The sequence below is a fragment of the Cucurbita pepo genome, chromosome LG03 (genome assembly GCF_002806865.2).
Source record: "Cucurbita pepo subsp. pepo cultivar mu-cu-16 chromosome LG03, ASM280686v2, whole genome shotgun sequence".
Classification (NCBI taxonomy): Eukaryota; Viridiplantae; Streptophyta; class Magnoliopsida; order Cucurbitales; family Cucurbitaceae; genus Cucurbita; species Cucurbita pepo.
Window position 1 is genome coordinate 13537614 of NC_036640.1, and position 25916 is coordinate 13563529.

General features: G+C 35.1%; 4 protein-coding genes and 1 long non-coding RNA gene across 9 annotated transcripts in view; 4 read left to right on the forward strand and 1 right to left on the reverse strand.

The window, feature by feature from the left end:
• The first annotated feature begins 271 nt into the window (after positions 1 to 271).
• Positions 272 to 12900, forward strand: LOC111790638. 3 transcript variants are annotated; one of them, XR_002814509.1, is made up of 5 exons: positions 272 to 416; positions 3409 to 3467; positions 8605 to 8725; positions 11052 to 11127; positions 12147 to 12900. It is a non-coding gene; the product is annotated as an uncharacterized LOC111790638 (long non-coding RNA). The 3 variants fall into 3 exon arrangements; XR_002814510.1 differs by having other exon boundaries at positions 12635 to 12900; XR_002814511.1 differs by lacking the exon at positions 11052 to 11127 and having other exon boundaries at positions 12635 to 12900.
• On the reverse strand, positions 2126 to 3038 carry LOC111790629 (homeobox-leucine zipper protein ATHB-12). Its single transcript, XM_023671616.1, has 2 exons — positions 2593 to 3038; positions 2126 to 2511 (listed from the first exon to the last, which is right to left on the reverse strand). The coding sequence occupies exons 1-2, from the start codon at positions 2935 to 2937 to the stop codon at positions 2161 to 2163; spliced, it is 696 nt and encodes a 231-aa protein (XP_023527384.1). The 5' UTR covers positions 2938 to 3038; the 3' UTR covers positions 2126 to 2160.
• Positions 12901 to 15254: 2354 nt separating the features above from the next.
• LOC111790311 (auxin-responsive protein SAUR32-like) lies at positions 15255 to 15581 on the forward strand. The gene has a single exon (XM_023671169.1). It carries the CDS (start codon positions 15255 to 15257, stop codon positions 15579 to 15581), a length of 327 nt encoding a protein of 108 aa, XP_023526937.1.
• Positions 15582 to 19100: 3519 nt separating this feature from the next.
• Positions 19101 to 22007, forward strand: LOC111790618 (rho GTPase-activating protein 5-like). Its single transcript, XM_023671598.1, has 5 exons — positions 19101 to 19682; positions 20495 to 20615; positions 20708 to 20827; positions 20988 to 21218; positions 21343 to 22007. Exons 1-5 carry the CDS (start codon positions 19213 to 19215, stop codon positions 21877 to 21879), a joined length of 1479 nt encoding a protein of 492 aa, XP_023527366.1. The 5' UTR covers positions 19101 to 19212; the 3' UTR covers positions 21880 to 22007.
• A 49-nt stretch (positions 22008 to 22056) lies between these two features.
• LOC111790625 (probable protein S-acyltransferase 12) overlaps positions 22057 to 25916 on the forward strand; it is a 6945-nt gene continuing 3085 nt past the window's right edge. For 2 of the 3 annotated variants that reach the window (XR_002814506.1, XM_023671610.1), the window contains exons 1-7: positions 22057 to 22638; positions 22947 to 23169; positions 23334 to 23425; positions 24016 to 24145; positions 24243 to 24328; positions 24744 to 24809; positions 25218 to 25365. Coding sequence is in view for 2 of the 3 variants with exons in the window: in XM_023671610.1 (XP_023527378.1) it covers positions 22447 to 22638; positions 22947 to 23169; positions 23334 to 23425; positions 24016 to 24145; positions 24243 to 24328; positions 24744 to 24809; positions 25218 to 25334 (906 nt within the window). In the remaining variant the exon portion in view is untranslated. Of the gene's footprint in view, positions 22639 to 22946; positions 23170 to 23333; positions 23426 to 24015; positions 24146 to 24242; positions 24329 to 24743; positions 24810 to 25217; positions 25523 to 25916 lie in introns of those variants that run through there. The other variant, XM_023671611.1, reaches the window with a different exon arrangement.

Genomic DNA, 25916 nt, shown 5'->3' on the forward strand with positions numbered 1-25916 from the left:
CAAACGGCTTCATTGTTTTTGTTTTTGTTTTTTTTTTTTTTTTTTCTTTTTTTCATTTTTTTTAAATAACTATTTATTTATTTATTTATTTCATTAAATTACCTTTTTGGTCTTAGAGGCAACTTACATAATTGTCTATGAAAATATGGAAAAACTTTACAATTTCTGAAAAAAACATATTATTATTATTATTTTCAAATTCTCTCAAAATTCATTTTAAAAAGTAAAATAAGTACCGCCAAATAATTGAGGATTTCTGATTTTTTTTTTTTTTTAATTGACGATTTGGGATCTGGCAGTGATCGTCTGCATTAGGTTCAGAACCGCGCGTTTATATTGCCAATTCCAGCGGGAAATCGTGGAGCTTCGGCCTCCTGTTTCTAAGATCGAAAGAACAGAAGCTCCCAATGCTAAAGGTTTGATCCTCTTCTTCCGACATTTTCAAATTCAGTTCAAGTTTTATTATCATGAAATTTCTTTAAGGAATACCGATTAAGTTGTGCTTAACTGTTGTTATTGCGTTGGTTTTACTTGCATTTTCTTTCTAACTTAGAAAGATAAGAGTATGATTTAAGTAAACAAATAACGATGTAGGTTGGGATTCTACATATAGAATTGGGAGACTCGAATCTAGGCCGTGAAAGTGGCATTTAATTCGTCCTAGAATTGAACTCACTATAGCGATAAATGCTGCCTTCATTGAGTTTCTCCGTGAACCCTAGAAATTATGGTGAGCACTGAGCGTTCATAAAAGTTTGATCTAGTACAGGCGGTGAGCAGAGCACTTAATGTTAAGGGGGGAGACCACTTGTTTTCAAGCGCGAGTTCTTTTCCACTCGGTTAATGTTATTAAAAAGAAAATGAAACTTAATTTTCAAGGTGGGTCATAAAAAATTTGTTTCAAAATCTTACTTCTGCCATTGGCTTTCAAGAACAAGAGTTATTATGTTCTTATCAAGTAATTCTGTAAAACTTACCTTCTTATCTGTAGTTAACATGAACTTAGCTAGTTGAAATTGAAGAAAGGGGACGAATGTGCTTTTAATTTAAGAAAAATGTTGCCAGTGGATAAATCTTGTCTGCTCATAAATAATAGTTGACGTAGATGGAAGGATGAAGTGGGACTGGTCATTAAATTTGAGGGCTAGAAGAGGATTCAGAAATTGGATGAAGTGTGTACTAGCAAAATGATGAAGTACAGGGCTCATTTTTGCATTTTGTTGATAGAAAACAAGACTTCAAATTCATGATGTAAAGTTTTATATCAACCATTCGCTGATTAGCATTCTCAAGCCTTCTCCGACTAGGATTTTTTGAGGGTTAGTTTATCTAAGCCTTTTAGTTTTTAGGTGGCCGAATATGAAGTTACATTGACTTGCTATTACTGTTTACGTTTTAGATGATGTTTAGCATATCTTACATGATTAAAAGATCTTCTGAAGAACCTACGATGGAAAAGACGGACATCTTCTAGCTATTTTCAGCATAGGAATAATCTCCATGATATCAAATTCGACCATTAAAATCCGAGAGTTTACTGACATTATTCCTTTGGTTTCCTTATGTGCTGGGTTAAATCTTTCGTGAGATGACACTAATACCAAAGAAGCACCACAAAACTGAGAATCTTTGTGTAAAGTGAGCACTACTTCTAGTTCATAACTGAGCATATGAATATAGAGTTGCATAGTCACCCCCCATCCCTATCCCCAACCAACCAAACAACGAAAAGGGAAGAGAAAAAAAAAAAAAAAAAAANAAGAAAGGAACTCTCACACACTGCAAGCACTCCAGACTGCACCCCTGTCTGCATATGAGCATATTGTTTCAGTTTTCCAAGGCAGCACTCTTTGCCGGTGGTATTTCCTAGCGTTGCTCACCGAATTTTTTGGTTATACACAGAATATTTTCTGACTTCCATCTGAAGTTATGGTGAATTTTGGAGCATCAGTGCTTGAAACAACCACATTACAATCATTGCTATCCTTGATAGAAGACGCTATGCTCTGAACTGTTCCTCGTCCTTTGAGCCGAAATCATTGCTAGGATGATCTATTTAAAAAAAAAGATTGGAATTTTATTTGTTTACAGATCCTTTATGGTTTTTTTTTTTTTTTTTTTTTTTTTTTTTTTTTTTTTTTTTTTTTTTTTTTTTTNTTTTCACGACCAGAAGTCCCACCACTGGCCATTGGTATTGGACTGACTGAAAAGCCCTTCAGACTCTAAATTGCTCCAATTTGGTGTTGATATCAAGGAGCCCTGAGTAGGTTCCCTGAACTGGGGCTCGTCTAATCCAAGATAGGCTTCCTTTGTGCCACTACCATAGTTGGAAAGAACCTCTAGTTCATGTTCTGATTTCTCCTCAGCTGACACACAAGGTTTTACTTCAGACTCATACTTTGTTCTGTGGCCATTTTCAGACTTGCCATCAATAGTTTCTAAGGAGAGACCTCCCCTGCAGCTCTCAGTTTCCTCCATGGACCTCTGCACGAGATCATTTAGCTTCTGCAACTGGCCGAAGTAAAGAAATAACAATGATTAGCAAAAACTAGAAACGGACGGTGTTTTTGTATAGAAACAAAGAACAAATACCTGTATAGCCAAAGCTTGCTTTTCCTTCTTAAGAGCTTCAAACCGGGAAACTAGAGTGTTGTAATTAGCTCGTAAAACGCTGTAGTCTCGTTCAAGCTGCTTTGACTTCCATCTAGCTCTCTTGTTTTGAAACCATATTGCAACCTGGCGTGGATGCAACCCCAGCTCTCCCGCTAGCTGCAACTTCTTTCTGGGCTCAAGCCTTGACTCAGACTCGAAAATTGACTCCAATGATTTGATCTGCTCTTCACTGAACCTTCTTCTGTTCATGCTTTTTTTTCTCATGCCAAAAGCCTCTGCCATGGATTCTGGAGGAGAATATTCGGCATCATCATCATTTAGCATGCTGCTTAAGATTCAATTTGGACACCACAAGGCTTTATTCCAAAACCAGGTGTTGGGAGAGTGAATGATTTGCAATATCTCTAATATATTTGCTCACTTATTTTATGCATCATTTATATCCAAGTCTGGTGGGGTCCTTGATAGAAAGAGAGAATTTCTTTCTTGGCTAGGGAAGGTTATTATTTTCTCCTCTGTTTCGGATAATTCTATTGGCATTTGCTTTGCTTCCTCGGATTTTTGTTTTGTTTTATTTTTAATTTGTGTGTGTGTGTGTGTGTATTCAGGAAAAAAGAAAAAGTATCGTATTTTATGATTTGTTTTTCTTTTTTGTAATAGGATCTGAGTAGCCTTGTGAATGTAATTAGATGTATATTACAAGTATTTTGTTTTTCTAATTTGTTTCAGAATATATTGTGCATAGCTTTTAATTAAAAGTATTTACCAATCTTTTTACGTTATTTGACTATACAGTTGAAGCCAAGCCGTAGACCAGACCTTGAGACAACTTGAGGCAGGGGGAAAATAATGAGGTACTTGATACTTCATAGCTTAATCTTTGTTTTACGGGTTCATTTAGAGCCCCTTTAATACCTAATTAGTTTTTCTTTTAGTTTAGGTTTTAATTTTCTGTTTTTTTAAAAAAGGAAAGTTCATTTGATAAGTAATTTAGTTTTTGTATTTAAAATTTTAAAAACGTTTTTTTGACTCCTAGAAATCTTGAAATTTGTGTAATTTACTGGAACAAAATATTTTTATGTGTGATTTTAGAGATGACAGACCTAAAGAGTGTATATTGTATTGAATTAGTAACAAAATTACTCAACTATTTTTTTTTTATTTTTTTATTTTTTAAAAACAGTTGTACAATTTGTGATATTCTTACTTCTTTTGTTTAAAAATAAAAAATTGTTGTGAAAAGCTATAAGAAATTTAACAAAGGTAGACATTGCTACATTTATTTAAGTCGACCAAATTGAAATTCAAAGTCACAATTGACATTTTATATTAAATTGAGGGGGAAATAGTTAGGATGTTGTTGAGAAAAAAAATTGTGAACCAAACTAGGACTCTGCCAGACCCGGTTATCCCATTTTTTTTATAATATTATTATTATTAAACAAACATAATATTTAAATTGGCAGTTTTATTATTTAACAACTTCATTAATTTGATATGTTTGAACCATATAATTGAATATTTGGACGACAAAAATTGACAATTAGATAATTTGATAGGTTTATTATTATTATTATTATTATTATTATTATTATTATTATTATTATTATTATTATTATTACTATTGTTTTTTTATTATTATATTAGGAGGCTCAAGAAGTTTCTCTTTAAATGAGAATTTTTCGGTGAAATACTAAAAATTAACTATTTAATTTTCTTTTTTTAAAAAATCTTCCCATACATTTTTTTTAAAAAAAAAATAACAGGAATTGATTCTATATGGGGAACTTGATCCCTCTAAATTTGAGAATGAAAAATAAATTTGAAAACCGTTTAAAAAAATTACCAGTTTTAGGAAATTAAAAAATCAAAACACTAAGTAAGAAATGAACAAAGATTTCTTTGTTCAATCAAATTATCCACTTTCAAATTGATAATAAGTATTTTATGATTAATACTTAATTATTATAGTAAATTATTAAATATATTAGTATATCAATAATTTTTGTCAATCTTATTGATTTAAGTCTTGTCCATATCTGCATAATAGTTAATACCAAATACATGAATCATGTCCCTTCCATCCCACTCATATTTTAATACTAATGTTTTGACATACTTTTTATTTAGAAAATTTTAATAATTTAAAAATCGGTTCTAGAGCTTTGTAGTTTATTTGAAAAATAAACCAAGAATATTGTGGGGATTAGGTTGAGTCACCGTAGCATGGGACCCCACTTTAGCTTTCTTTATTTCCTTAAAATTCAAAAACCCTTTTTTTTTTTCTTTTTTTTTTTTGCAAATTAAAAAAACAATAATAAATTAGCAACCAATAAGATAAGTTGCCCAAGGACAAGTACCCCTTACCTGTCACACGACAGCCAATGGGATGTCGCCATATGCACCAAAGTCAAGCTTAGCGTCTCGACACGTCTTTCATCATTTTGTGTCCGGTGACGTGGCGGACTGTGAGTGGATTATGGCTGAGTTACTTGTCTAAATACTCGACACGCTTCAGGGTCTTGCTTTATCAGCTTCCGAGTCTTGCAAGGCAACAAATTACTCGAGTGCTGGTTTCTCTCTTTTTTTCCTTTTTTTTTTCTTTTTTTTTTTTCTCCTTTCCTTAAGCAACTTCTGCGTGCTCGCCACGTGGAGTGATTTCAACCGTAGCTTTTTGAAAGAAACGTCGCAGATATTTTCTTATATTAATTTTATTATTCTTATTTTGGTTAAAACAACGTTTTGAAATTTTGTTTCCCTTTACTGTACTACGAGGTTTTGGAGTTGGGATTTGAAAAGATTTTTAATTCACATAAGGTTATCAAAATTCACAGTGAACTTGGCAAAATTGTTTAAATTTTTACGAGTTTCAATGTTACCAAAATACGTTTTAGTTTTGATAAATTTATAACTTTTACTTTAAATTTGAATAATTATTGCAATTTTTACTCTTTGAATTATTTCCATTTGAAAGGTTTAATTGAATTTTTTTTTTAATATATTTTATGTTTAGTATGAAACTAGTGATATTTAATAGAAAAGCAATGCTAAAATATAGCCATTTCAAAATTAAACTAATAATTTATGCCCCATGACTACCTTTTGCACAAGTTGCTTTCAATGGATAAACCATTCCTTTTCACTGAGCTAATACGGTTGAAAACTGTGTATAGAGAAAAGCAATTTAATTATTTTATTTTCCACATTATGAAAACCACTAGTTGATGTAGCTTGTTTTTAATTTATTGGGAAAGTTGTGACATAGTTCAGTATATATCATATAGTTTAGTAAACATTTTTATTAAACAAGATATTGACATCATTCCTATTAGAATTTGATGCATTTTATTTTTTGTTTTTTGTTTTTAACATTTTGTAATTACAAGAAGTAGGTAGTTCAGTATATATCATATAGTTTAGTAAACATTTTTATCAAACAAGATATTGACATCATTCCTACTAGAATCTGATGCTTTTTTTTTTTTTTTTTAACATTTTGTAATTACAAGAAGTAGGATATATGAACTTAAACCTACTGAATACCGTCAGGGTGTTTGTAGCTCTAAAATTCTTACTCTTCACTCATCTTTTGCCCAATATAGATTCCAAGAAATCTTAGCTTGTCTTGGATTATGTTGACCAAACTTAGTTAAACAAAACTTCATTCTCCTGAGCAGCACAAAAATCCAAAAAGTATAAAGAACATAAAATTCTTTCTCATGCCTTATTAAAGAGCTTGGCCAGGTGAGTTGTTGATAATGAATGAGGAATAGGGGTTGATGTCATTAGTTGAGGTAATAGTGTGTAATCGTATAGTTCCCTTGGCTTTCATTTTCACAAGGCCGTGCCTCCTCTTCTCTTCAATATTCCACCCTCCAATTGTCAGTTCCTGAGAGGGAGACAGAGAGTGACGCCTGTTTTTATCTGTATTAGGCGGTTTGGGTTTGAGTTGTGATAAATTCGGATCACTTATCCTGTTTTTGCTTTGGGGGTAAGATTTCTGAACACAACCAATCTGAAACTTGAGAGTGGCAAAAACCAATGTTATCCCAAACAAAGTCAAATTTGTGTGCTGGAGACGACATGCAATAAAAAACTGCCACTTCAAAACCCCTCCCCTCACTTCATCTACAATACCCCCAAAGGATTGGATTAAGCTTCATGGCGTAAAGAGGGAGGCATTGTCATTTTTGGGCTTACATCTCTTTTGGTTTTCTAGTCTGTCTAGGATTAATCGGTAGAGAGTAATAATGTTACCCATCCGTACTTCAAAACCATTCAATTCATCTCAATTTCTCGGTCATTTTTGTTGTTTGGTTGTTTGTTCCTTTATCTTCATATTCTCTTTTTAGCATTATGCCCCTCTCTCAAACAACTTTTATTTTGGAAAATGTGTTGATGGCAAAGCGGTGTAAAGATTTATACATTGTTTGGTAAAGAGATGGTCGATATGGTTTAAGAAAGGACGTTTGTTATGAGAAGTTGTGAAAGTCCAGAAAATTGTATATAGTTTTGAGATGGGGTTGAGTTGTTTCAAACAAATTAGTACATGGACCTTCTTATAGCTCAAACTCCCGAAGAAATCAAACTAAGGCTAGCTAATTTAGTTCAAACACGTGTCCTTAAGCAAGTGATAAAAGATTCGAATTTCTTTACCAATCACCCCATATGTTCCCATATGTTGATTATATTAGTGAAGGACCCAAATCAAAACCAAAATCATAAAAACTGGTACCCAAACTGAGCAATCTTCTATTAGATAAGTAAATGACTCGCAATCATTTTGGCCCAAATAAGAGACTCAAGATAAACTAGTCTACAACATACTTTATAAACCTCATATAAACCTTCTTAATTTTTTCTTTTTCCTTGTTTTTTAATTTATTTAATTCATGTTTTTGTTTTATAGGTACTTATATTTTTTTAAGGTATCCAATTGTTCTTTTGACCTTTAATTGTGTTTAATTGGCTTTTAATTTTTTTTTTTTAAATGTCAAATAGGCCTAATGAATTTATTAGGCATGGAGTTGAATTATATCTATTAAGTCATTAAAATTTTAAATTTGTATTTAATACTTTGATTAAAACATTAAATTTGTGATTTGGGGGTATTTTAGTCATTTAAAATATTAAGTTTTTTTTTTTTTTTTTTAATTAACAAATACATTTTGCTATTTTTTTTAAATGCAGCATTAAATTTGGCTAATTATGTTGTTAACCCAAAGATGTGGAAAATCATTCGAATTCAACTGTCTTTCAGTTTTCTTTTCTAAAGCCTCTCTTTTAAGTTATGATTAATTATTCCCAAGTATTTAATTGGTTAATATACATGACGAGTGCTTCTTGAGAGCATGCTACACAACACATAAGAATAACATTTAATAACTTTTTAATACACTTATTCAAACATATTTCTATTAAAAATTTATTTTTGGAAGAGGAATATATATATATATATATATATGGAATAAATAAAGAAATGTTACGGATTTTTTTTGTTAGCTGAGTTTCAATTTACTAGTTATTTAAAAAAAAAATTGCGGGGCTCAAATGATTGAGTATTTGGATTATTAGATGGCCAATAATTAGTTTAGCAAGAACTCATCTGATTACCATTTTAAACTGAATAACCTTCTTCTTCTTTTTTTAACTTTTGAAAGTTACATTCTCAAAATTAATGGTACCAAATAAATATACCCTTAGAGAAAAAATAAATAAAGANCAATATTTTCAAATTGAACTGGTTCCCCCTTTGTCCTTTGGGCTGTGAACAAAAAGGGCTTTGTTTGGGTGGGTGTGAGAGAGTGAATGAAACTGGAAATGGAATAGTTAGAAAATCTGAGGTTTTATTTAAATATCACCAAAGTTAAACAATGTTAATTTCCAATTTTAAATGTGTGTAAATGAGGCATGAATTAGGATATTTGTAGCCTGCTAATGAAAATTCACATGAAATGATTGGTAGTTTTTGGGAGGCCATGGCTTTTTCAGAAAAATCTACTCAACAGAAATGGTGAAAGCCTAAGACCCAGCCTTGTATGTGTGTGCTGCTGATTCATTTTGCAGAGATCACGTGGTGTGATTCCACTCTCAAACCTACAACTACACCCTGGTACGCTCCCAAACCAATCACTCCCCAATTTTAAATAATATATATATTCCTATTGATGAATAACAACTTAGTCTCCATGATTACTGTTGTGAATTTGAAGAAACAATCTTGTTATATTTTTTTCTGGAAGGATTATTGAAGGTTTTGACTAACACTAACGCAGTGAGATAAGTTGAGGATATTTTATCGTGTGAAAAAAAAAGCATATTTAGGTATGTGTGTAAACGATTATGAGAGAGGGGAAAGAAAAAGGAGGTAATTATGATTCAAAACACAAATATAATTCCCCGGAAGATTTTTTTTAAAAGGAAATAAAACCGACCCACGTGATAAGGGAAAGATAAAAATTCAAGACTTTTTGAAGTTTTGAATTCCAAAACTCCCTTTTGAGTGGTTTGACAGAATGGAAGGGCATCTGATTTGAGGAGGCCATGGCTTGTCTCTGTCAACCCATAAAGAAAAAGAAGGAAGAGGATGAGGAAGAGGAAGACCTTGTGTTGTTTGCCCTTTGGATTATTATTTAATTCAAACCCAGATTTCCCTTCATCATCATCTCATCAACAATGTGTCTTTCAATCATCATCATCACTCTTTCTTTCTTTTTTTCCTTTGTTGTTATACTCGCTTTTATTATATTTAATAATTCAGTTAAAGTAGAAGATTAAGATTCACGGGTTGGGTTGAAAAATAAAAGAAAGGGACATGGAATTGTATTGTATAATACAGAGATGAATTGGGAAATGGTTGAAGGGTGTGTCAGTTTGGGCAACTTTGGATGAGACAGTGGTAGGAAAGCGAGTGTAGACCCTCCTCTGTCGTTTTGACCTCTCACTCTCTCTTTCTCTCTCTACAAAGTAAACATTTTCAAGAGTAAGAGAGACAAACCCATTTTAAAAGTTGGAAAGGAAGAGAGAGAGTGAGAGAGAGTTAGGGTTATGTTCATGTTTATGTCTGTCTGTGTCTCTCTCTCTCTCTCTCTCTCTATCTCTCTCTTCTGAGGTGGTGAGGGCCATTTGTCGGTCATCTCCTCGAATTCCTCGCACTGTCTATAAAGTTAAACACGGCATACGAGGGTCCCTCATTTTCATACACATTCAGAAAAAACTTTTTCAAAATTTCCTTTTTTATGGGTTTAATTAAAAACCCAAACGGGGAATTCAAAAATTGAATGAGATTGATAACAAAAAGTGGACAAAAATATTTAATGGGAATTGGATTATCGGGCAGCTCAATAACTCAACCACTCCTCTGACTTCTCTTCCTCCTTTACTTTTTGATTCCCTTTCTAAATACATTAATTGTATGTCCGTTCTCTCTTCCTTTTTCCCCTCTCTCTCTCTGGATTTCAATCGTTTCGTCATGTCCGTATCACCACAATCCATCCAACGGTCTCTATTAATCAAAAGTTTACACCTTTCGCTTCTCCACCAATGATCATTCCAACCCCATCAATCTCTAAATCTTGAAACAGAAGTTTTCAATAATGTGGTTGTCATTGCTTTTGAAAAAATTTACTCATGGCTAAAGTACCCTCGAAGCCCATCTTTATAAATCCGGACCACAGTCGCAGCATGGGCAAGCATGTCCAGGTCGGCCACAGATTGACCCGAGGACTTCAGCCTGACCAAGTTTTATATTACTCGTTCGTATAAGCATTAAGTGTTACACATAGCACCATACTGATACACGAGATATTATGGGATCGGACCTCTCTTGCTGATCCATTCTCAATCTGTTTGGTTAGATTTACGCATAAATAGTGATTATTAATTAATGATGGTTAAGTGCAAATTGTAGATCTGTATGTGTCTTTTTGAACCGTTGGATAAGAAATTGAAAACGGGGTTGGAAGAGAGAGGGTGCATGGGGTCGTGGTCATGTCTAGAAGTGAAAAGTGAGGCCCAGGTGGTGGGTCTAAGTCCACCCCCATGTTTTTGTCTTTTACAGCGTTGGCTTTTCACTCCTTTTTTTCCTCTTCTTATAACCCTTCCAAACCCCCAACCCTTTCTCACTTTCATAATTATCAAATTTTTTTTCTCTCTCTCTCTCTCTCTCTGACTCGTTCTTTCTCATCCCCCTTGAAGAGGGGCGAAACTCTAGGGGGAGAGAGATAAGGGGAAAAAAATAAGATAACCCAGAGCCAAATATTGCTCGAGGGTTTTAGAGCTTTTTTTAAGGGTACGAAGATCTGAAGAAAAAATGGAGGTTTTTTTTCTCTTTTGAGGGGAATGTTGTCTGGCTCGAGGACAATTCTTTTGATCCATTTTAATTCTCTTTGATTTTATTTTTTCGGTTATAATTTGGTTCATTATTGTCGTCGGACCAGGCTTCATTCCCCCCAATTGCTTGTCTCCATTCCTGATCCACTCTCTCAAATGCTGCTGGTTTTCCGATCAAACAAGGTTTAATCTTTCCATTCCTTTTAGTTCATTCCCCATTTTGGCTTTGTGGGTTCTTGATATAATTTAATGCTCTCGCTGTTAAATCACCAGGTGTTGATCTTTCTTTTTTGGTATTTACAGCAATTAATTGTGTTAAGATTGTGTTAGTTATGTTGAGTGGAGATCTGAGGGCTATAATGATGGAGTTATTTGACTGTTCTTCTTCTTCCTTTTTTTTTTATTTTTTTTAATAGGATCGAGAACCCAACTGTACCTTACTTATTATTATGCTCATATTACTGATGCATTGTGACTTGTGNTAATCTTTTTCTAATTGAGCTATGATGGTGTTTTGTTGTCAGTCTAGACCCTTTCTCTCTACAATTATTACACAGATTTCCCTCATGATGGCTTTGAGTATCCCATCTGTCTCTTTCTGCCATTTTCTCAGATCTCTCGTCTTAAAATTTCCCCAACATTGTCTCACCATTTCTCACTTTTTTTTTTTCCTCTCGCTTTCTCTCTCTGATTTCTCTTCTTTCAGCTTCTTCTTCTACTCCTGCTTGATGTTTGGCCCCAACATTATATTTTTTCAAAAAAAAAAATGTCTTTCTTTTAACTCTTATTTAACCCATATTTTTGTCTTCCATTTGGGTTTTCACAGTACAAATGCAAAGATCATTTATCTCTTTTTCCGCCCCACACTTAACATTTTAACTTAACAACATGAACTCCACATTATTAGCTTGTGTTTGTTTTGTGTTTCAATCTCTGTTTGTTTGCTCCTTTCCCGCTTAGTGTTATCCTTTACTAGATTAGATTGATTTTCTCATCTAACTGCCAACTGCTATAAGCTAAGTTCTACTTCTCTTTTGAGGGTTATTTATACACATTACATTCAAGCAAAATATTAGAAGCTAACTTTTGCATTTTTGCAAGGGAAAAAAGAATCCCATTTGACGAAATAACTGAAACTTGAATTTATTATTTCTTGACCTTATTCGCTACTCATTTTATCATCATTTTTGTGTGCTTACCAGTTCTTCGCCGCTCTGTGTTTTGATCATATAAAGAGGTTGCTAGAGATAGAAAGAGAGTCCAAATGTTTTAACTCTGAAGTTTTAATCCAGGTTCCTCAAGCCTTAAGCTTCTTATATTATACTTTCTTTTTGGGATTTTAAGAAGTTATGCATTAGGAAGCAAGATTATTATTATCCTTTTCATTGCTTACAGAAGAAAAAATCTTTTTGTTGATTCAAACTTCTTTCTTTTAAAGTGAAGTGCTGAAAAGAAGAGTAAAAAGTAAATGCTGTCTGATTAAAGAAGTAAATGCCTCTTTTTGACTCTTATTTAGGTATCTAACTTTTAATGGCATTGTTTGATCCCCACACGCATACATAAAGCCTTTGCTTTCTTTAAAAAAAAATGAAATGATTAACCCACAAATCATGCATTGTTGAGTGCGAGCCACATCGATGGTCCAAAAATTAAAAAGTTATCTGGTTTATGTGTTTTTTTTATCTGAAAGAAAGCAAAGACTTGACTTGCCAAACGATGAACGGTTTGAAGCTTTTTATAGCTTTGTCTCTTGATATCATATAAATCTCCGAAGCCTTTTAGGAGATTGATCAAAGAAGACTATTCTCCATTGGATACATGTAATTTCAACGACGACCCCAGCCAGGTAAATCATCATAAAATTATGTGTTTTTGGCACTGATTTGATTTGTGGTTGGAATCCATGGATGAACATGAAGCATGCAGTTTGAATTTGAAAAACGGCATTTTGGTTCATATATTTTGGTGGATTTTATTTTATGGTTTTTAATGAGTGGAAAGAGACAGACACATTAGTTATTGACTTTGAATTGGTTGGTTTTTTGTTTTTTTGTTTTTGGTACTATTTGGATTTTGAAAATGATGAGAGAGTTCATTGAAAAGGGAAAAAGTCAAATTTTGAAGTTGTAGGACTATGTGCTGTAGGTACCCTTCTCCAACAAAAAGTTTGCAGGCCGCCCCCTCTCAGGAGGGGTAGAATTGTGTTTGGAAATTTGTGACTCCAATACTTTAGAAAATGCTTTTTAAAAAACTCGTCTCGTACATTTCTTTTTACTATTAGTGCTTAGTAACAAAACACTTTTGATTTAGAAGAATAAATAAATTTCAAAAGTTGGACTGGACCTTTAGCTGCTCTAATTATCCTGATTAAAACGATATCCTCAGGTTAATTGGGCCCAGCCCAACATCTGACCCATTATTAGCCCAAAATGGTCAAAAGCTTATTGGCCACTCCCAAAGACCTTACTTTCGTTTTACAAAATGAACATCCCATTATTATAAAATATTATTCTTCTCTGTTTTTTTGGATAAGATTATGTCCATTACTAAATTATTGATTATTTTATTTTATTTTATTTTATTTTATTTTATTTTATTTTATTTTATTTTATTTTATTTTATTTTATTTTATTTTATTTTATTTTATTAGAAGCCTAACAAAATGTCCATTACTAAAACTAAGCAATCACAATAAATTTACAATTCCAAATAGCACTAATAAAGTAAAATAGAGAGAAAAAAAAAAACGAATCCATAATTTTCAACAAACATCATTATTGTTCATTTCCTAATTAGTGCTCTTTCTTTTCTTTCTAATTTTTACCATAAACAAACAGCCCCTTACCAAAATTTATTAGTCTTAATTAGTTCTTTTTCTATTAAAAAAAAAAAAACTGTGTTTAGTCTTTATTTGTACTAGAAGTAACACCATTTCTGATCAATTAAATTTAAAAAAAAAAAAAAAAAAAATTGTTTAGTAAGTAGTTGATAGTACTTGAGTGGATGTCCTCAAAAGAAAATATCTGTGATTTTAAAACTAAATTAAAAGAAAGATTCACTCATTAAAAATTCAACCAAATATACCAAACCTATTCCATATCTTACTTATAATAATCCCTTCGAATTTCTAAATTTTTTCTTTTAGTTTAGTGATAATTTAGAAATTATATATATATGGGTTTAATTTGATTTGGTTGCCCATTTCAATCTTTAAAGAATCTTCCTTATTGAAGATGCTTTTACCACCAAACCTTTATCGCAAATTCTTAATATTCTTTCTCCAAAGTGTGATGTGCTACCAATACCATTAATCAACACACCCTACTAGTATTGGAGTAAAAACTTGTTAGGAGGTTTAGGTAAAAATTAAGACTTGAAACATGTTAACTCACTCAAAAATATCAAATTGCTGTCCATAATCCCTATTTTTATTCAATATTCTAATGAATGGATTTTGGATATATATATATATATATATATATTTTATTGGTAATTTAAGCTATTTTGTGGTGTTGACGAATAAATTAATTGTGGAAGCAATGGAATCCTTGCGTAGAGGGGAAGGAGAGTTGACGAATACAGTAAGACCATAATGTAGATGTTAAATATTACCTGTCGACTTGTCGTTTCCCTCTCTCTGCCCTTCACAGAACGACAGCTCATCCTCATGTCGCCTCTTCCAATTCTGTGGGCCCCTCCCACTTATCCACGTGTCCTCCTTCCTTCCACATACACGTGTCTTCTCTTTTGTTGCTTCTACAATAGGCCGTCGTTTTGTGAAATAAATAAAGCTTTTATTATTCCCTCAAAAATCACAAACTAGTTGAGCCTCTAATAAATGACTTCATTTAATTACAAAAATATATATTGTCCGCTCCCTCTTCTATTTGTATGGCCTAGAAAAAGAAGATTATAATTTGAAAAGTATTTATTTATTATTTAGAAAGAATAGTAATTAAATAGAAAAAGGAAAGGGAAAAGGAAAAGGGTATAAATAGGAAATGAAAGAAGTGGATGCTTTTTGGGGGAAATGAAAGAAGGGTTCCACTTTGTATGGCTTTGAATTGACTCCCAATTTCCTATATAACCCAACCCTAATTCCCTCTCTTTCTCTCTGTAATGTAATTAACACACAACTCAGCCATGCCCATTCCCGAGCTCTCTCCCAATTCCGCCTCCTCCGCCTCCCCTGTTTCTCTCCTAATTCCCCATGCCTCTCCCTCTGATCCCTGGCCTTTCCCCCTCTGAATTCCCCCTTTTCCCTTTCTCCCTTCCCCTACCGACTAATACACCTAATTATCGCCCTCCGGATGCCCGGTGGAGAGAGACGACGCCAGCACTCCGCCGCCGCCGCCGTCCCCAAAGGCTGCTTGGCGGTCCGAGTGGGCCAGAAGGAGGAAGAGCAGCAGAGATTTGTGGTCCCGGTTATGTACTTCAATCACCCGCGCTTCATGCAACTTCTCAAAGAGGCGGAGGAGGAGTACGGATTCGATCAGAAGGGGACCATCGCCATTCCTTGCCACGTCGAGGAGTTCCGCCACGTCCAGGGCATGATTGACCGTGAAAATTCATTCCACCGCCGTCACCACCACCACCACCACCACCACCACGTCGGTTGCTTTCGGGTTTCATTCTGAACATCGAATAAAATTCAAGACTGTAAATTTTTGGTTGTCTTAAGATCCTTTTCGGAATCGCAGTGTATAATCATCGCAACCCAATCTATATTATTAATATCGAATTTCAACTTTCCTTCTTTTCTTCAAATTAATTCATTCTTTAAATCCCATTTTAATTTCAAATAATAGTTTAAAATCTGTTTAATTTTTTGAATAAAACTTGGAAAAGTGGCACACACTTCGTACAAGATTCCAATGGAATAAACCTCTTTTTGTGATTATTAAATTGATTCGGTTGTTCCTTATTAAAACAATTTCAGCATTATTAAATAGCAAATTGCTTTTTGTCATTTCAATTTTCATTCAAAAGGTTCTAAACGAATCATAACTTTATTTTCTTTTTATTGGGAGTTTATACAAAATAATGTGAAAATTTGTACAGTAGTAGCTAGATTTGGATTGAGATTGATTGGATTTAAAATTTTTAAATATCATTCTCAATTCAGACTACCAAAAATTGTGTTGTTATGAATTGTAAAGCAATGTTCCTAATAGCAACAGATGGAGAGAAATATTAGTAGTAGGTGGTCACGGTCTCTCAAATACGTGGCGACGTTAAATCATTTGATTTATGAAAATATGAAAAATAAAATTGGATTAAAATTTTGAGTGGGACAATGGAATCTGTCTTTTGTGGAGGACAAAACCCAAAACCCAAAACCCAAGTGGGCTTTAACATAACTTTTGGCCCATTAGATGTGAAGCCCAGCCCACAACCAACTCCTAACAACCCAAGTGGGCTTTAAGGCATGAACATAATAAAATCATCCAACCATTCCACCCTCTCTCCTTTCATCTAACCAATCCACCATCTCCGGAAAATTTTCTCCTTCTATGTCCTTGCGTCATCACTCGTCTTACTTAGGAATTTCTACCGGTTTTCTCTTCTGTTTGGAATAGATTATAACGAATTCTCGACCTTAAATGAACATTACCAGTGTGTATAAAATGTATAAATATTTGTGTATGGTTATACCTAATTAAAAACAAAATGATGGTTCACAACCAAACCAATGGGTAGTTGGGTAGAAGTGAGAGGAACAAAATCATTGTTTGGTTTTACCTAATTATATAGTTTCAATTATTATTTAAATTAGAAGCTTAGGTTTAAGGTATGAATGGAAGAGGACACTAAGATTGGGTGGATGCTACAAGGGACAAACTCTCCCAAAAGCGTTACATTTTTTTAGTGCAATATCATTATCAATCAAGCTATATCATCCATTATTTTCTACAAGGGACCGCATAAGGGGCACCGTGCGTTCAACATCATGCGGTGGCGGAGGACTGACAGGTAACTGTATTCCGTGACATTTCCGGGCCGCTTCACGTGTCTATATCATTTTATATTTAATGTCATGTGTCTACTAATTGCTACTCTACCCCACTTCCCACTTCCCATTTTATTATTTTTTTTTTTTTACTTTCCTTAAAAAAAAATTAACTCTCTAATTCTTTTTTTCTAATTAATTTTTTTTTAAAAAATTACATTCTGTGTTAATAAGGTTGGTTATTATTAGTGGGTGATGTTATTTGTTACTCTAAGTAGAATGATTACAAAGCTTAGGTTCATTAATTAAATGAGTAATGGTAGTTGTGGGGGGTAAAATTAGGGTTTTGGAGTTGGGAACAATGGAAGGGTCCAAAAGGACCACAGCCCCATGTGCCCATGTCACTCTCATTAACCATACATAATTACACACATTATTTCATAATAAATCCACAAAATCCCCCTCCCCCTTCATATCCACTATGCATTTTTCCCCTTAATACAATATTAAAATTCAACTACAAATTTGATACCTTGCTTCAAATTCAGCTACAATTTTATTAAAGAAATGTGACATATATAACAATAATAGAATCTAAACACGATTCAACTAACTAGTTAAGGGCATAGTAATTCTAAAGTGGTAAAGGTGAGAGGGTTTGAAGAGGGTATACAAATGGAGTAATCGGTAGAAAGGCATTGATGAGACAGGCAACAGGTTTGCACTTGGGGGAGTGTACAGCGCCAAAAAATCTAAGACACATGAGAAGTGGCAATGATTCGAAGCAAAAAGGGTCCCATTTCCAAATGCTGCTGCTATCTATCTATCTTTCTTCCCCTCCATTTCCATGTCCATGTCCATTTCCACTCTGTAATGTATACCAAAAACAGGGATAAAGCTTCCAAAACTTGATCACACCAACAAAATTTAACAAATTCCACACTCATTTGCAAACCACTTGTCTTTATTCCCCTTTCTTCTCTTCTCTCTCCCTCCCCCCCCCCCCCCCCNTAGAAGCTTAGGTTTAAGGTATGAATGGAAGAGGACACTAAGATTGGGTGGATGCTACAAGGGACAAACTCTCCCAAAAGCGTTACATTTTTTTAGTGCAATATCATTATCAATCAAGCTATATCATCCATTATTTTCTACAAGGGACCGCATAAGGGGCACCGTGCGTTCAACATCATGCGGTGGCGGAGGACTGACAGGTAACTGTATTCCGTGACATTTCCGGGCCGCTTCACGTGTCTATATCATTTTATATTTAATGTCATGTGTCTACTAATTGCTACTCTACCCCACTTCCCACTTCCCATTTTATTATTTTTTTTTTTTTACTTTCCTTAAAAAAAAATTAACTCTCTAATTCTTTTTTTCTAATTAATTTTTTTTTAAAAAATTACATTCTGTGTTAATAAGGTTGGTTATTATTAGTGGGTGATGTTATTTGTTACTCTAAGTAGAATGATTACAAAGCTTAGGTTCATTAATTAAATGAGTAATGGTAGTTGTGGGGGGTAAAATTAGGGTTTTGGAGTTGGGAACAATGGAAGGGTCCAAAAGGACCACAGCCCCATGTGCCCATGTCACTCTCATTAACCATACATAATTACACACATTATTTCATAATAAATCCACAAAATCCCCCTCCCCCTTCATATCCACTATGCATTTTTCCCCTTAATACAATATTAAAATTCAACTACAAATTTGATACCTTGCTTCAAATTCAGCTACAATTTTATTAAAGAAATGTGACATATATAACAATAATAGAATCTAAACACGATTCAACTAACTAGTTAAGGGCATAGTAATTCTAAAGTGGTAAAGGTGAGAGGGTTTGAAGAGGGTATACAAATGGAGTAATCGGTAGAAAGGCATTGATGAGACAGGCAACAGGTTTGCACTTGGGGGAGTGTACAGCGCCAAAAAATCTAAGACACATGAGAAGTGGCAATGATTCGAAGCAAAAAGGGTCCCATTTCCAAATGCTGCTGCTATCTATCTATCTTTCTTCCCCTCCATTTCCATGTCCATGTCCATTTCCACTCTGTAATGTATACCAAAAACAGGGATAAAGCTTCCAAAACTTGATCACACCAACAAAATTTAACAAATTCCACACTCATTTGCAAACCACTTGTCTTTATTCCCCTTTCTTCTCTTCTCTCTCCCTCCCCCCCCCCCCCNATTCATCTATCCATCATCATCCTCTTCCTCTCCGCCTCCCCCTCCCCCTCAACCAAATCAAACCCCTCTTCTCTCAACAAACCAAACACAACCCACAATTTTTTTTCAAGCGACTATCACAAATGACTCGCTTATTTCGATCCAAATCGTGCGGACACGTCAGAGTTCCGGAATTTAAGCCGCCGCCTCCGCCGCCGAGCTCTTATTATGATAGTGACGATGAGGAGGAGGAAGAAGAAGAAGACGAGGAGGAGGAGGAAGAAGAGGACGATTACTATGGAGATGGGGTAAATGAAAATGGGTATGCCTTGGTTTTGACGAATTCGGTCTCTGATAGTGATGAGGACAAGCAGGAGGGAGCTACGCCGCATAGTAATAATGGGAGTCAGTTTCCGATTCTTGACATTTTGGTGACGGCACTGCGGAAATCCTTGGTTTGCAGTGTGGAAACGGATGAAGTTTGTTCCATGGATATTAGCTCGCCGGTGAATGTGAGGCATGTTTCTCATGTTACGTTCGATAGGTTCAATGGGTTTCTGGGTTTGCCTTCAGAATTCGAGCCTGAGGTGCCAACCAGAGTGCCTAGCGCCAGGTGAGCTCTTTTGTGAAATTCGTTTCTTCTCTGCAAAGAATTCGGGTTACTGTTTTTGGAAATGGGATTGTCGTTAAATTGGAAATAAGTTACTCTTTTAGCTGTTTGAAGGAGTTCTGAAAACTTTGGTCAAATTGAAGGCAAAAACGGGGAAATCCAAGAGGGGAACTCATAGTTTACTGGCTTTCATTGATTTTCGTGGATTGCCCATTCTTTTTCTTTGTATTGAAATCATTTGGAAGCTTTGAATTTTAGGTTTCATGTTTCGCATTTCACTTTTACCATATGTCATATCTCTGTCTCTTGAGGTTTCTTGAAATACGTGCGATCTCAGAGGTAGATGTGAAGCTGCAACTTTTGAGGGACCACGACAGGTGATGTTTGGAAGGCATTCCAAAGTTCCAAAGAGGGCCGGTTGCTTTAGAATGCCTTTCCTAAAACATAGAATCTGCTTTGCACATCCTTTTAGTTGAATAAGTTCCAGCACTACAACCAGGACACGGAATGTCCACGTGTTGTGTTTCTCTCTCTCAATGTTTATCATGTATAACATCCAAAGAATCCTTGGCTTTCTGAGCTTGGTTTTACTGAAGAGGGGAATAATATTGAACTTTCTTTGGATTATGAGACCTTATATGCAAAAGTGAAGGAGTTTTGAGCAAGAGTAAGAGCAATTCATGAAGGATGGATGCTTCTAATTCAACTAGGATACCCTTTTCAACTTAAACATTGCTAATTCAAATTGAAATCTGTTTACTTCCCTCTATGTTAAGTAATTACTCATAAATCTCAATTGCATGCTTGTGATCCAGTGCTAGCGTATACGGAGTTTCTGCGAACTCAATGCAGTGTTCTTTTGATGATAGAGGAAATAGTGTGCCAACAATCCTTCTTATGATGCAAAAACGGCTGTATTCAGAGGGAGGTCTAAAGGTGTGTATCCATCACCCTTGGTACAATAATCTAGCTTGCTGACTTCACTATTCCAAAACTTTTAACTATTTTTTTTTTTGTCACTTTTGAAGGCAGAAGGAATATTTCGAATAAATGCTGAGAATAGTCAGGAAGAGTTTGTTCGAACTCAACTAAACAGTGGCGTAGTGCCACGAGGCATCGATGTTCACTGTTTAGCAGGCTTGATCAAGGTATTTTCATAGTTAAGCTTTTAACTGATATCATCAACCTTCCTTTCTTTAAGGTTTACTCCCAAATTTGGATCTGCGAAGCAAATTGATATTCATGGCTTCTTGTTTTCATCATATTTTTGTATGATCTTATTAGAGGTAGTTTTTGTGTCATCTACAGGCATGGCTTAGAGAGCTCCCTACAGGGGTGCTTGATACACTAACCCCAGAACAAGTGATGCATTGCAACACAGAGGAAGACTGCACTCAACTTGTTAAGCTACTCCCTCCCATGGAAGCTGCTATCCTTGACTGGGCTATCAATTTGATGGCAGATGTTGTGCAACAGGAGACACACAACAAGATGAATGCACGCAACATTGCTATGGTTTTTGCACCAAACATGACTCAGGTGTGTGTGTGTGTGTGTGTGTGTGTGGCGGGGTAGATGATAATCTCTTTCTAGTAGGCTAGCAATATCACAAATATAGCTCTACTCTTATGAACTAAAAAGCAATTCTATGAATTTGGTGCAGATGGCTGATCCTTTGACTGCACTAATTCATGCTGTACAAGTAATGAATTTGTTGAAGACCCTTATTCTTAAGATCCTCCAAGAAAGGGAAGAATCAGAAGGCAAGCAGCCGTCTTCTTGCTTGGATACTCCTAACCCCGAGATCAATAGGACGTCTTCAAACTCAACCAGTGGCAAATCCACGGAGCAACCGCCAAATTCGGTTGCGAACGCTGCAAGTTTCAATAGAGTTGACTACAGTTCTGGAGGGAAATTCGAAAGCTTTGAAGAGAAAGACGAAGAAGAAGAAGAAGAAGAAGAAGAAGAAGAAGAAGAAGAAGAAGAAGAAGAACAATACCATTCGGCCTCTGGAAGAAGTACTCCGATTCGATACGGAGTCGGGGGATTACAAAGCGGGTGCAGAGAAGGAGGATATGAAACAAGTGAGTGGCTAAGCCTGAGAAAAGGGGTGAGGAAGCTATGCAGGCACCCTGTGTTTCAGCTGAGCAAGTCGAGCAAGAAGAGTAGAAGTTTTGGAGTTGTAAGTTGTAAGTATTAGGAAATGAGGAAGAAAGTGAGTGGATTGCTTGCTTGTGCTTGTAGTGGGGTTTGTGTAAACAAACAGAGTTGTAATAATACACAGATGCGAGTGTTTGATTATAATATAACCCTTCCCAACTTCATTCATTTCAAATCTTCCTCTCCTTCTCTTCTCATTCTAACACCTTTCTGCTTCATTCCAAAACCATTCCTTTCTTTTAATAACTATCACCTATAATTAAATCAATTAGGGTTGTCGAAATTTTGCAAATTTAAACCTAATTTCAAGCCGTACCAACTGAGAAACAATACAACAAGTCGAATTGAGTCTCAAATGCTACGCAAATTTAGCTAATTTCCCCTCTTGAACACGCTTCGATCTCTTCCCGCTGGTGGGGACTCTGCAAATCTCGTCGGAACTTTATTTCTTCTTTAATTTCTCCAGAGGAAGTTCTACGCTATTGCTAATCAAGGGACGGAGTTAAATCTGGCGTCCGATATCTGGAAGCGACTTTTCGCGCCAAGAAGCAGAAGATCTGCTCCAATTGTTCCGATTCTTCGCCTTGGTCGGCAATTCAATCAAAGAATGGAAGTTATCAACCCTTTCAAGCTCTGTTCGGGCCTCAAGTTCCTTGGCTACTTCATGATTGTCTTGGTTTTCGCCATTGTTGCAGTGTCCTACGATGCGGTTGTAGTGCTCACCTGGGGTCCCAAATTACTCGTCGGCGGCTTCGACTCCTTCCTCGCGTTCTCTATCATCATTTTGTTTCATGTTCTGGTACTGATTCTATACACTTCAATTTTTTGGGTTATTCTACTAGATTTTCAGTGTTCATTTGGAGTGTTTAACTTCAAACGAGTCCAAGTGCCTTAGAAGTGAACTGTTCGCGTTTGTTGAACTTAGTTGTGCATCCATTAAATAGTAGAGTCCAAGCTGGTTGCATTTCGTAGTCTGTTTTCATTTTAGGATTTTCCGCTGTAGAAGCCTCTACAAATGGGATCATACATTTTTCAGTTAGATGCACAATGATGCTTATTCTGATGGGCGGAACTTTGACATTGAGACAAACTGTGTGAACTCTGCAGCTTTTACTCTTGTCGTGGAGCTACTTTATGGTACTCCTCGAAGATCCTGGTTCCGTACCGGAAAATTGGACATTGGCAAGTGAAGCAGAGAATATGGAGGCTGGTAGTTCGTCATTGCCGGAACAGGCACCAATGGATTTAGATGGTGCCGGGAGAAGACCTACGACCTATTGTCGTCGATGCCAAAATGGAAAACCACCACGCTGTCATCATTGCTCCGTTTGTATGCTACTCAACTCCAACACTATTCCTGCATCTCTTTATTTGTTCACACCACCCCATGGATTCTATTTATTTCTCTGGATTTATTTATGAATGTTACTTCACTCTTAATATTTACTTTGACAATTATTGAAGGCACTTAAATGTTGCTATAATGATCTGTAGGTCAAAGATGTGTTCTTAAGATGGATCATCATTGTATTTGGGTGGTTAATTGTGTTGGAGCACGAAACTACAAATTCTTTCTTCTTTTCTTGGTAAAATCTCAACCCACCTCCTGACTGTTAGCTACAGACTTTTTTTTTTTGGTCTTAGTATTTTTTCTTACCCTTTTTTGTAGCATGGAAAATCCATAGAAATATGGAAGTAGAGTTATTGGTCTCCGTTACATTTGACTGAACTCAGCATGATAAGGTTGTTGTTTTTGGAATGTGCACAGAATATGGAGTAGTTGCATCGGTAAAGATGAAAGATTGTTTATTGGTGTCACATGTAATTCCTTAGAGATGGATAATTTGGTTATTTATTCTTTCGTAAGCTCACCAGAAGAAGATCGATATAATCTTAAATGAAACAAGCTGGTGAAATTGCTTCGTCTTCTATTTTGTGATTTCCTTTCTTGAAGTTTATAATAACTGAAGTTCAAAATTGTTTTGTCCTATCATGTTTAGCAAAATAGATTTCTCTCATATTTATAATCAATGTATAATACAAGACTTGGCTTGGATTATAAAGCTTGTAGAAAATTATATTGTATATATGTATGTGTTATATATATATATACATACATATATATAGCTGAGTGAAATCTCTTTGTTAACTTACTTGCCCCCTGCTTCCCCCCAAGCTTTACACATTCTTGGAGACAACAATGGATACACTTGTTTTGCTGCCTAGTTTTATCAAATTTTTTGATGAAGCTAAGAGCCACACCGGTTCTTCTCCTGCCAATCTTGTAATCCTTTTTTTAGCTTTTGGTAAGAAACTCAGCTGGTTTACAGTTTATGTTTCTATAATGTTAAACTTAACCCTTCCATTTTCCAACATTTTTTATGTGTCTTTACCTTGATGCAGTTCTTAATTTAGCCTTCGCACTCAGTCTTCTTTGTTTCGTAGTTATGCATGCATCTCTCCTGATGAGCAACACAACATCAGTTGAGGTAATGAGGTTTAAGTCTTCACTTGTTTTTTATTTCTCTTTAATTGTTCTGCTTCATATTGGATTATCAATTTTTCCTCCAGGCCCCATCTGGTGATTGCTGTTTTAACCTCATTTATTCCTCTAGCATTCTCTATTTTGTTAGTCTTTTCCCACAAGTGCAAGATGTCTGTTACTTGGTGGAATTAGAATAGCTGGATTATTGGTCACAAATAAGATAAAGAACATTCTTATAACATTCTTTCAAGCGTGCATCATTGTAACCTCAAATTTAAGTAAACCACAAATAAGATAAAGAACATTCTTATACTAATTTCAGTCAGTGGTTATGGAGACCTGCATGTCTTATTTAGCTCTGCAGATGCCAGTCTTCCCTTTTTACTTGCAAAGGTGCTCATTCACTATTACATTTTCAGGTTCACGAGAAGAGAAGAGCAAGTCAATGGAAGTATGACCTAGGAAAGAAGAAAAATTTTGAGCAGGTAATACACATTTGCATATGCCATCTTGAATTGTTCCCTCACTAATATATAATAATTTTCACATCTGTAGGATTAAGAATCATCTTATATGTTTGTTGTGAAAATATTTCTACTTCTATTTGTTTGCTACGATTTTATATTATCTGGGGAAAGCATAGTTTTACGTCCCTTGCTGAATCAGGAGGCAGCAGTTTGTGATGGAAACAGAAACGGACATATTACTGGTTTCCTCTGTGAAGAGGGGGAAAGAAAAAACAAGACACCACAATGTTATTCTGGGATTTTATTTGAACTCGATGCCTCTGAATACATTTGTTGCATCCTCTCGTGGGATTTTATTTGACAGAATCTAGTCTCATATTTAGATCTTATATTGATGTTGTGTCTCGTGTTCTTTACTCCATTAAGGTATTCGGGACAAAGGCAGCACTGTGGCTTTTCCCATTGTTTTCGAAGGAGGATTTGGAGAAAATTCCTGCACTTCGAGGCTTGGAATTCCCAATTCGTTCTGATATGGAGGCTTGACACCTTTTCCTTTTACTCCACTCAGTGTAATGTATAGTCTTAATTTCCTTTAAACAATCACGCATGAAACCTTGTTCTATGTATGGCTTTCTTTGGGTGTGTCGATTTGTAAATTTGACATTCTTTCACAGAAGATGTAGTAAACGGCTAAAGGTTCTCAGAGGTAATGCTATGTTTTTTTTAGTCGCTTTGCACTGAGCTGAATAGTCATTTCGAAGCATGCACTAGTTTTTTTTTTTTTTTTTTTTTTTTTTTTTTTTTTTTTTTTTTTTTTTNTGAGCCTTTCATAATCTTTCTGGGGAAATCAAGTTTTTTCTCGTAATTGGATGTACTGATATTCATGTTTTGGGAGATACTAATTCATCAGCCAAAAATAATTGTAACTTCTGATTGCAAAATTTTCTTGCTTTAAAATTCCTATTTGCATATAAAAAAGAAAAAAGAAAAAAGAAAAGACTTCTCATTATATAATAGTAACATGTAAATCTTGGTCAAATGATGACAACTAGGGCAGGCGGGTCCCTTTGAAACCAACTAGAACAGGCCTTAGAGGAGACAAGCCTCCCTAGAAATTGGTGGAGG

What these genes read in the sequence shown, in the direction of transcription:
- LOC111790629 (XM_023671616.1), bottom strand. Translation starts at nt 2,937, where the DNA reads ATGCTAAATGATGATGATGCCGAATATTCTCCTCCAGAATCCATGGCA. An exon ending in AGCAAGCTTTGGCTATACAG is followed by an intron (nt 2,512 to 2,592) that starts GTATTTGTTCTT and finishes TACTTCGGCCAG; the next exon opens with TTGCAGAAGCTAAATGATCT.
- LOC111790311 (XM_023671169.1), top strand. Translation starts at nt 15,255, where the DNA reads ATGCCCGGTGGAGAGAGACGACGCCAGCACTCCGCCGCCGCCGCCGTC.
- LOC111790618 (XM_023671598.1), top strand. Translation starts at nt 19,213, where the DNA reads ATGACTCGCTTATTTCGATCCAAATCGTGCGGACACGTCAGAGTTCCG. An exon ending in ATTCAGAGGGAGGTCTAAAG is followed by an intron (nt 20,616 to 20,707) that starts GTGTGTATCCAT and finishes TCACTTTTGAAG; the next exon opens with GCAGAAGGAATATTTCGAAT. An exon ending in TTGCACCAAACATGACTCAG is followed by an intron (nt 21,219 to 21,342) that starts GTGTGTGTGTGT and finishes AATTTGGTGCAG; the next exon opens with ATGGCTGATCCTTTGACTGC.